This window comes from Rhinoraja longicauda, chromosome 3 (assembly GCF_053455715.1).
Source record: "Rhinoraja longicauda isolate Sanriku21f chromosome 3, sRhiLon1.1, whole genome shotgun sequence".
NCBI lineage: Eukaryota > Metazoa > Chordata > Chondrichthyes > Rajiformes > Arhynchobatidae > Rhinoraja > Rhinoraja longicauda.
This window is the reverse complement of record NC_135955.1, coordinates 68,344,672-68,354,827: the sequence shown is the minus strand read 5'-3', so window position 1 is coordinate 68,354,827 and position 10,156 is coordinate 68,344,672. Positions and strand designations below refer to the sequence as shown.

The 10,156-nt window shown below is 47.2% G+C and overlaps 1 protein-coding gene across 1 annotated transcript in view; it reads left to right on the top strand.

Moving 5' to 3' along the window:
• Positions 1-7,003: 7,003 nt before the first annotated feature.
• The window catches only part of LOC144592434 (aminopeptidase Q-like), a 99,112-nt gene continuing 95,959 nt past the window's right edge, over positions 7,004-10,156 (top strand). Inside the window, exon 1 of the mRNA XM_078397024.1 lies at positions 7,004-7,596. Within this exon, the coding sequence (XP_078253150.1) occupies positions 7,004-7,596 (593 nt within the window). The remainder of the gene's footprint in view (positions 7,597-10,156) is intronic.

Below are 10,156 nucleotides of genomic sequence, written 5' to 3'. Positions count from 1 at the left end.
TGTAATAATTTCACACCAGAGACTATTTTGCAATATCTGAGACTCAATGAGAAATATTTTCTTTTTTCGTTGGGGTTCTGTTTATTTTAAACATTTATAAAGGGAATCTAATATCTTTAAATCTGTTTTTAATGTGCTGATTTAAAAAAAGTAAAATTCCTCCTGTTGTATTATCTTTGTCATGCGGAGGAAAAATAAATGCCAGATGTATCAGCAATCCCACAAGTTAATTGAAGCATATAACATATTCAATTTTTATATTTGAATTGGCATTGGAAAGTTTAAGAAAATTATAATGAGATGCCAATTAATGAAACCTTGAATTAAATTAGATTAGATTAGTTTATTATCAAAACTCCAGGGTGCAATGAAATTCCTTGCTCAGATGCAGCTCACATAGTAAACAGTATATCTAGTTATGATATATACCACAATAAATTGAAATGCAAACCAGCACAGTGGTGCAAGATTATAGTGCAAAAGTTCCTAAATTCATGAATCATGGGAGCAGAATTAGTCCATTCGGCCGGTCTATCTTCCCCTCTCAACCTCATTCTCCTACTTTCTCTCCATAACCTTTGACACCCTTACTAATCAAGAATCCATCAATCTCTGCTTTAAAAATCCCAATGACATGGCCTCCACAGCCATCTGTGGCAATGAATTCCACAGATTCAACACCCTTCGACTAAAGAATCTCCTTATCTCCTTTCTAATGGTAGTCCTTTTATTCTGAGGCTGTACCCCCTGGTCCTAGACTCTCCCACAAGTGCAAAACATCCTCTCCACATCCACTCTATCCAAGTCTTTCACTATTCCGTAAGTTTAAATTAGGTCCCCATCATCCTTCTAAACTCCAGTGAGTACAGGCTCAGTGCCTTCAAACATTAACAAAATCCGAGCAGTGCAAAAAAAAAAGTTAAAATACAAGAATGGAATAACTGGAGTTAAAAATAAGAGTATGTACAGTAACTCTGGGAATAGGGTGTGAATCTGATAGCAGTGGGAAAAAGCTGAACACACTTGGAGCACTGTGTTCAGCTTTTGTCACCCTGCTATAGGAAAGATGTCATTAAACTGGATAGCAGGTGAGTGGGTGAAGAAGGGGGAGGGATGAGGGGGGGGGGTGGAGGGGGGGGGAGGGGGGGTGGAGGGGGGGGGGAGGGGGGGTGGAGGGGGGGGGGAGGGGGGGTGGAGGGGGGGGGGGAGGGGGGGGAGTGGAGGGGGGAGGGGGGTGGAGGGGGGGGTGGAGGGGAGGGGGGGTGGAGGGGGAGGGGGAGGGGGGGGTGGAGGGGGGGGTGGAGGGGGGGGAGGGGGGGAGGGGGGGGGAGGGGGGGGGTGGAGGGGGGTGTGGGGGGGTGGAGGGGGGGTGGGGGGGTGGAGGGTGGGTGGGGGGGGAGGGGGGGGGTGAGGGGGGGTGAGGGGGGGGAGGGGGGAGGGGGGGAGGGAGGAGGGGGGGGTGGAGGGGGTGAATTAGCGGCAGCTCGTCGGCCTGGACCCCCCCCCACTCATTGGCCGCCACTCCCGTCACTTGGGCGGGTCCCATTGTGACGTCAAATACGTTTGATGGCCAGTGACTTGGAAAAGGTAATTTTTAAACTTTGAAATGGCTCTAACATTAAAAATATAAGACCAATTTGAATGAAATTGCATTAAGGTGATCCCAGGCCAATGGTGAGTAAGGTGGTCCTAAATTTGTCGCATTATCATGTGACGGGGGCACAAAAATAAGGAAGGATCAAACAAACAAGATGAGAGTTTTACATATATATATATATAGACAGACAGACAGCGGGACAGGCAGCAATTCTGGAGTGAAGGGTCGCGACCCGAAACATCACCCATTCCCTTTCTCCAGAGATGTTGCCTGTCCCGCTGTTACTCCAGCTTTTTGTATCTATCTTCCGTTGTCTGTATGAACTTTGATGTTCTCTGTGACCTCGCGGGTTTTCTCAGGGTTGCACCTGTTTCCTCCCACCTTCCAAAGATGTGCGGGTGTGTAGGTTAAATGGCTTCTGTAAATTGTCCCTAGAGTGGAGGATAGAACGGGGTGATCGTTGGTCAGCGCGGAGGGCGTTGCTGGGCCGAAAGGCCTGTCTCCATGCTGTATCTTTAAAACCTAAAACTATAACTACTAAACATTTCCAATCGGTCGTTTTGTTTAACCTAAAACATTTTTTTTTGAGCTGGAGTTGATTATAGAGTCAGGAGGGTAGTCAAGCCATGGTGGGATTTTAAAGAATGTTAAAATCGAGATGTTGTTTCACAAGAACGAGTTGTAATTCGGCAAGGACGTTGGTAAAGGAGACTTGTGGACACAGCACAAGCGACCTGGGAAATCTGAGGGTTACAGAAATTGGGGTGGGAGAGGCCCACGCAGTTCTGTGCTCAACACTGCGTGGCGTTTGGACAGTCTTGTGCTATCATTACTGCAAATAAACTGCAGCAGACCTGACCAGTATCCTACAGGGTGTAAGGGGTACAGTCAAAAGAAAGCTTGATAAGATGGGGGACATCATCTATGGCTATGGAGCAGAACGATATGGAGTAAGGGAGGAAAAGGAAAGGGCACCCGCTTTGGAAAGCAAGTCCAGACGGCAAAAGGAGATGGAATGCCTAATCCGGGAGAGAAGGCAGCTCAAGAAGCAGTGGAGAAAGTCTTCTGATAGTGAGAAGGAGGGCATCAACATTCTCCAGGGAAACATCAAAAGCCGTTTAGCAACCCTGAGACGAGCAGAATACCTGCGGAAATCACGAAAAAAGAAAGAACGAACGAGATCACGCTTCTTCAAGGACCCCTATAAGTTCGTAAAATCACTTTTCATCAAAGAAAAGGGAGGAAACCTGAAAACATCAAGGCAGGAGCTAGACGAGCATCTGAAAAGAATACATGTGGATGACAAGAGACACATGAAGACAGCTATTCCATCGGACATTCCACTAATTGAACAACCAGAGCACCAGATGGACATTAGTCCTCCAAAGTGGAGGGAGGTGGAACAGACAGTAAAGCGGGTAAGAGCATCTTCAGCCCCAGGGCCAAATGGGGTTCTGTATCGACTCTACAACAGTGCTCCTGATGTTCTTCGCTTCCTGTGGAGGCTAATGAGAGTGGCTTGGGAGAAGAGAATTATACCCAAAGCATGGCGCAGGGCAGGTGGAGTCCTGATTCCAAAAGAGAAGGAAACCACAGATATCAGCCAATTCCGCCCTATCAGTCTCCTCAATGTAGAGGGTAAAATCTTCTTCAGCATCATAGCTCAGAGGATGACCAGCTATTTAGAGAGAAACAACCTTGTGGATACAACAGTCCAAAAAGCAGGCATCCCAGGGTTCTCTGGATGTCTCGAACATACCAGTATGATTTGGCACCAAATCCAGACTGCAAGAAGAGAGATCTGCATGTCGTTTTCCTTGACCTTGCCAATGCATTCGGAACTGTCCCACAGTTTCCTCTGGGCATCCTTTGACTTCTTCAGGATACCAGAGACTATCGCAAGCCTTGTCAAGGGTTATTTTCAAGATCTGCAGCTCTGTTTCACCACGCCAGACTTTACCACCACATGGCACTGCATGGAGATTGGCATAATGGCAGGGTGTACCATCTCCCCATTGATTTTTACAATGGCTATGGAAGTTATCATAAGGGCCTCCAAGTGGGTGGTGGGAGGCGAGCGGCTGAAGTCTGGAGTCCGTCTACCACCCATCAGGGCCTACATGGATGACATGACAATTATAACAACAACAGCACCTTGCACCAGGCGCCTTTTAGGGAAGCTTCAAGAGAACATCACTGGGGTTAGAATGAAATTTAAGCCATCCAAATCAAGAAGCATTTCTATAATCAAAGGCAAACTGACAGATCAAAGGTTTTTCATTGATCAAGAACCAATCTCAACTGTGTCAGAGAAGCCAATCAAAAGTCTGGGAAGATGGTATGACTAAACTGAAGGACACTGATCAGGCAAATGAGCTTAGGCAAGAAATCATCAAAGGTCTAGCGAACATTTGCTGCCTGGAAAGCTGAAAATCTGGTGCCTGCAGTTTGGGTTACTACCTCGCCTTATGTGGCCACTAACAATGTATGACATCACCCTCACAAGAGTTGAGAAGATGGAAAGACTAATCAGCTCTTTTGTGAGAAAGTGGTTATGTGTTCCTCGATGCCTGAGCAGCGTAGGCTTGTACGGTCAGGGGCTACTCCAGCTGCCTCTCTCTAGCCTCACAGAGGAGTTCAAGTGCACTAAAGTCAGACTAGAGATGACCCTGGCAGAATCGAGGGACACTGTCATCCGAGCTGCTGTCCCAACCCTGGCAACAGGAAAGAAGTGGACGGCTAAGAATGCGACACAGCCGGCAAAATCTGCTCTCCACCAAGGCGACATGATTGGGCAAGTCTAACACAGAAGAAGTGGCTTGGGGCTTGGCGGAAAGTGACCTTGCTGGAACAAGGCATCCTCACTGGAGCGCCGGAAGTTGGTCACGGCCGAAGTCCGCCGACAGGAGGAGTCGAGTAGGTGTGCCAAGGCTGTGTCGTAAGCTAAACAGGGCCAGTGGATGAGATGGGAGAGTGTGGAAAACCGGAAGATCAGCTGGAAGGACATGTGGGAGATGGAGGCGAGCAGGATAAGCTTCCTCATTCGGGCAACCTATGATGTCCTTCCTAGCCAAAGCATCTCAACCAATGGCTGGGCGAAGATCCATCATGCCCCCTGTGTTCAACACCAGCCACGCTTAAGCACATCCTCACTGGGTGTAAAGTAAGCCTCTCCCAAGGATGGTACACCTGGAGACATAATCAAGTGCTCAAATGCCTGGCAGCGACTCTGGAAAGCAGGAGAACAACCAACAATGCCCTGCCACCCAGAACAACCAACCCAGTTATGCCAATTGCCTTTGTTCGGGAGGGGGAACAAAAGCAACGGAAAATTCCACCAAGGACAAGGTTTGGACAGCTGGAGGCAGCCCGGGATTGGCAGATGCTGGTGGATGTGGACCAACGGCTTACAGTTCCATCAGAGATAGCCATCACCAACTTGAGGCCTGATCTTGTCCTCTGGTCGAACTCTCAGCGCATGGTGTATTTTGTGGAGCTCACAGTCGCTTGGGAGGATGCTGTGCAGCGGAGGCAAAACAGCGGGCTGGAGAGCAAAGATCTGCCCGGTAGAAGTTGGATGTCGAGGATTTGTGGCAACATCTACCGTAAGACTGATGAAGGACCTGGGGATCAGCGGACAAGCCCTACGCCAGGCTATCAAGGAAACATCACGGGTGGCAGAGTGGAGTAGCCAGTGGCTCTGGCTGAAGAGGAAAGACCCCATCTGGTCTCCCAAATAAGCCGGCTAGGCAGATGCAGATGGTGGTTCTGGGACACCAGAATGCACTGCTGAGCCTACTGGAGACGTCGTGGGTCCAATCAGCGAAACGTCGATGAAAGTAGGTGCTCACGTGATAACCCCAATGACGTGTCTGCCCAGCCTTTCTCAACATCGGAGGAGCATAGGTGAGTGCATAAGCCTCCCATCACCACCGGGAGCAAGTTGACATTTGGCACTTTGTCTTTCTAACATCTTGTCCTGTGTATTTGGAAACAAACATGCATGTAAACATTTTGAGCAGATTTGGCACCCGAATTACCCAAACGGGTTGTTTCCCGCGTTCTCTTATCGGCCAGTCTTGTGTTGGGTGGAATTCTTACACTCAAACAGCGTTTTATTTAAGCAACGTGCTACAGGTGCGAGGTTGGAGATTTCAACTCCAAGTTTCTAAGAGATTCCGTTCCTATGACTTTGTTTGCAATGCAAAGGTTCACTAACCCAGAGTGTCCTGATGGTAATGAAGGAATAACATGGAATGTAGGAATCGGGGTTGTGGACTGTGTGTCCTACACCGATCGATCCCCAATTCCCCGAAGCGCAGTTTAGGTTTACTATTCAAAAGGACACAAAGTGCTAGACTAACTCAGCAGGTCAGGCAGCATATCTGGAGAATAGGGAAAGGTGACGTTTTTGGACGAGACCTTTCTCCAGACTCTCGACCTGAAAGGTCACCTATCCACGATGTCCTGGGATGCTGCCTGACCTGCTGAGTTGCTCTAATACTTTATTTCCTTGTGTGTATTAGCTAGCATCTTTTGTTCCTTATTTCTAGGTTTATTATTGTCATGTGTAGTGAGGCACTGTAAAATGTTTTGTTTTGAGTGCCATCAAATCAAATCAAATCAGATACCATACACAAATACAATCACGCCAGACTATAGAGTACAATAGGCAGATCAAAGGGAAAGATAGAATGTAGAATATAGTTCTCACATTACAGCATTAATCTATTTTGTCCCAGAATTTCTTCCTGACATCAGCCCTCAACTCCGCGAATCCTACCCGTACAATTATATCTGCACAGATTTCAACAACCCAGGCCATATTACCTTATTCTTCAATCGCATAAAGTTGCCTTTAACAAATTAATTCAATATTGCAGATTCCCTCAGTTCCAAATAAACCACGCCGCATGGGTTTGTTGGTCGCAGCCCAGGAGAAGAATGTATGCCAAGAAAATTTCCATTGGTACGAATTCTTTATTATTTTTTTTATTCCAGAATCAGTGCGCGCTATTTCACGTTTTATGCATTACAGGGCATAGTTAATCCTAACAAGACACATCTGCTCTTTCGCTTCGCCCCCCCCCCCCCCCCCCCCCCCCCCCCCCCAAAATCCCTTGTGAATCTCTTCCGAAACGGATGGCAGGCTCCTATTCAAAGTGACCCGAGGCACTCCCAAGTCCTAGGAAACGCTACGCTTTGTGCTACCATTGGTAAAGTGAGATCTTACTAGGCGTAACCCCCCAAAACTTCGGATTGGTAGTCAGATGAATATTGCCCCGAGTGGCTTCAGATTTCATTCCTCAGCCCCATCACGGAAATGTGACAACTCAATAAAATGTAAAGAAAGTGAATTCCCCAGCCGAGCTAGAGAATTCCCATCTAAAGGACCCAGCACCAAAAATGAGACCAAAATCCACCTCTGGGTTCTACCTCAGCAGGAAGGCAGTGGTGATATGTAGCCTCCTCATCCTAGTTTTACTGGTGGTTTGCACGGTTTTGGCCATTCTCTACGGCAAACTCATTGCTGAGAAAACGGGCATCTCCTCGCCGACCCGGGAGCCTCCCAGCACTGACTGGGAGACGCCGGTCCCGAGTCGCCGGGGTCCCTGGAACAACTCCCGCTTACCAAACAGTCTCATCGCCAGGAACTACCAGCTGGAGCTGTGGCCGCGCCCGCTCTCCGGGCTGAAGCATCCCAGCCACTTCTTCGGCCAAGTTAACTTGACGGCGACTTGCAGCGACGAGACCGAGGTCATCCTGTTGCACAGCCATGAGCTCACCTATACCGGGGTGGCCATCGGCGCCGGGCCTCTGCCCTCTCCGGCCATCCTCTGCACTTGGCTTGCAGTTGAGAACGATTACTTGGTGATTGAACTGAACGGCACGCTGGTAGCAGGGCAGAACTACACCATTCAGGCCAACTACAGCGGGAAGCTGGCGGATAACCCAAATGGACTTTTCATCAGCGACTACCAGGAGTGGGGTGTCAACAAGTAAGCAAGTTTGGAAACTAGAGAAACTCGGAAGGGGTCGGGAGCGTCCCGACCAGTACAACCCTCCTCGGTTTAAGGCACACTTTCTATTTTGTAGACACAAGCAACTGCAGATGTCGGTCTACAAAATAAAGAGAGACAAACTGCTGGAGTAACTCAGTGGATCAGGCAGCATCTCTGGTGAACACGGATAGGCGACGTTACGGACCGGAGCCCTTCTTCAGACGCGAAACATCGGCTATTCGGGTTCTCCAGAGATGTGTAGGGAGGAACTACAGATGCTGGTTTAAACCGAAGATAGACACAAAAAGCTGGAGTAACTCGGCGGGACAGGCAGCATCTCTGGAGAGAAGGAAATGGGTGACGTTTCGGGTCGAGACCCTTCTTCTCGACACGAACCGTCACTCATTCCTTCTCTCCAGAGATGCAGCCTGTCCCGCTGAGTTACTCCAGCTTTTTGTGTCATTCTCCAGAGATGCAGTCTGTCCCGCTGAGTTACTTCAGAAATTTGTATCTTGTTCTATTTCTGCTTTGGCTTTCCTGGTCTAACATACCATCCTTGCATGTGCCTTTCCCCAGTATTTGTCGCAGCCGTGAACTAGACGTTGTTTTCGACGGGACAGGTTGAGACTTTAAGACTTTAGAGAGTCCTCGCCGAACAGCTCTCCATCAAGTTTATGTACCAAGCGAATCTCCACAGCGTTAACAGACACAAAACCTGGATAAGGGAAACGAGAGATATAATGCTCCACAGCGTTAATATCTCTTCCCCCCCCCCCCCCCCCCCCTCTGGGGAAGTTTTTGGATGTGCATTTTAACATAGGGCTCACTCGGGCGGGGGTCGGCAGGCTGGCTCCCTTCCCTAACTACCTGCAGTGCAGTTTCAATACATTTCGATGCACATGCTCCCAATTAACACTTTTATTTTGCTGCCACGAATTTATGGTGTTCTGGATAATTTGGTGCAGTTGTCCGGCTGTGCTGCGCTGTTAGACTCGCTCATGTTTTTTTTAAAGTGACAGTCTTATAAATCCGCGCAGGACCTCCGACATCTACCCTCGTCCACCTTTGCCGTTGTTATCCACTCGGTTGCTGAACGAACATATACATTTTTTTTAAAAATTCTGCTTGGGCAATGTAGCAAGTTTTTGTTATCTTGATTTTTTTAAAGCTTCAAGCTTTAACTGTACGGTTTCGGATTCCTGAAGGATAGCCTGAAACATAAAATACATTTTGAACAAGGGAGCATTATTTTGCGGAGAAGATATGTAGGATTTATTTAAACAAACTAAACACAACGGTATTTGATCCCCGGCTTCGTCCCTGGACGACATATTCGCGTAGCTTAAGTTTGGTTCGATCTCTGACTGATCTGAACATAAACAGCGTTGCCACACGGGCAGTGAGGCGATTGGTTTGTTGAAGGACTCACGGAGAGGTCCTTGTAAAGTGTAGGAAGGAACTGCAGATGCTGGTTTAAACCGAAGAGAGAGACAAAAAGCTGGAGTAACTCAGCGAGGCAGGCAGCATCCCTGGTGACATTTCGGGTCGAGACCCTTGAAGATGCACTCAAAACGATAGCTTGAGTGTAGTGCCCTTTCACAACACTGTTTTGCTTTTTTATTAACCAAAGAGTTGGATAGATTTCTTCAGTACATGTGGTTTTAATGTCTCAACGTTCACCATTCCAAGAAACATTTCATTTTGTTGCCAGTTTGTGGAGGCATGCTGCATTTTATGATGTCTTATATAATATTATACGGCTCTTCTCGGGGTAATGACAATGCATCTAATATTATCATGAAACTACCTGTATTTGAATGAAGGGAGATCCCATTTAGAGGCATTCTTTGACAATATTATTCAATAATGATTATTGTGCACCATATTATATTAAATATTATATCCTTTATCCTGTATTTATACACTGCAGACGCCTTGATTGTAATGGTGTATATACTTTCTGCTAACTTGATAGCACACAACAAAAAAACTTTTCACTGTACCTCGAAACATGTGACAATAAACTAACCTAAACTAAATTAAACTAGTTTGAAAAATTAAAGGGCATGATTTAATTGTGATCAATTCAAAAAGTTGTGATTTTTATCAAATTGTTCCCTGTGTCTGGTCAAAGGCCTGTCCCAGTTACACGATTTTTAAAGCCACTGCACTGCCGGCGATTGTCAAAGTCGTAGCAGATCGCCAACATTTTCTTTTTGACGATGCCGAGTCAGGTCGATACAAGTTACTTTTTTTTGTGAAACTAGCACCTGGCTAAGAGATTACACTGTCTTTGGAAACATCGCGAAATTCCCACGCTTACCTGACCGTCAAACTGTCGCCTCCAATCTACCTGTCAAATGTCCTGACGGTAAATACATTGGTTAAACAAAACTATCTTCTGGTATCTTTAAATGCCTTTTCTTAATTTAATATTACGTGCTTCTAAATGCATCTGCGACAACCTAGCAAACCTGGGGACAGCATGCGACCGCGCCTGCAATAAGCTACGATACCTGGCGACAAGCCAGCTGTCCCCGAGAAATTTCTATCTGGA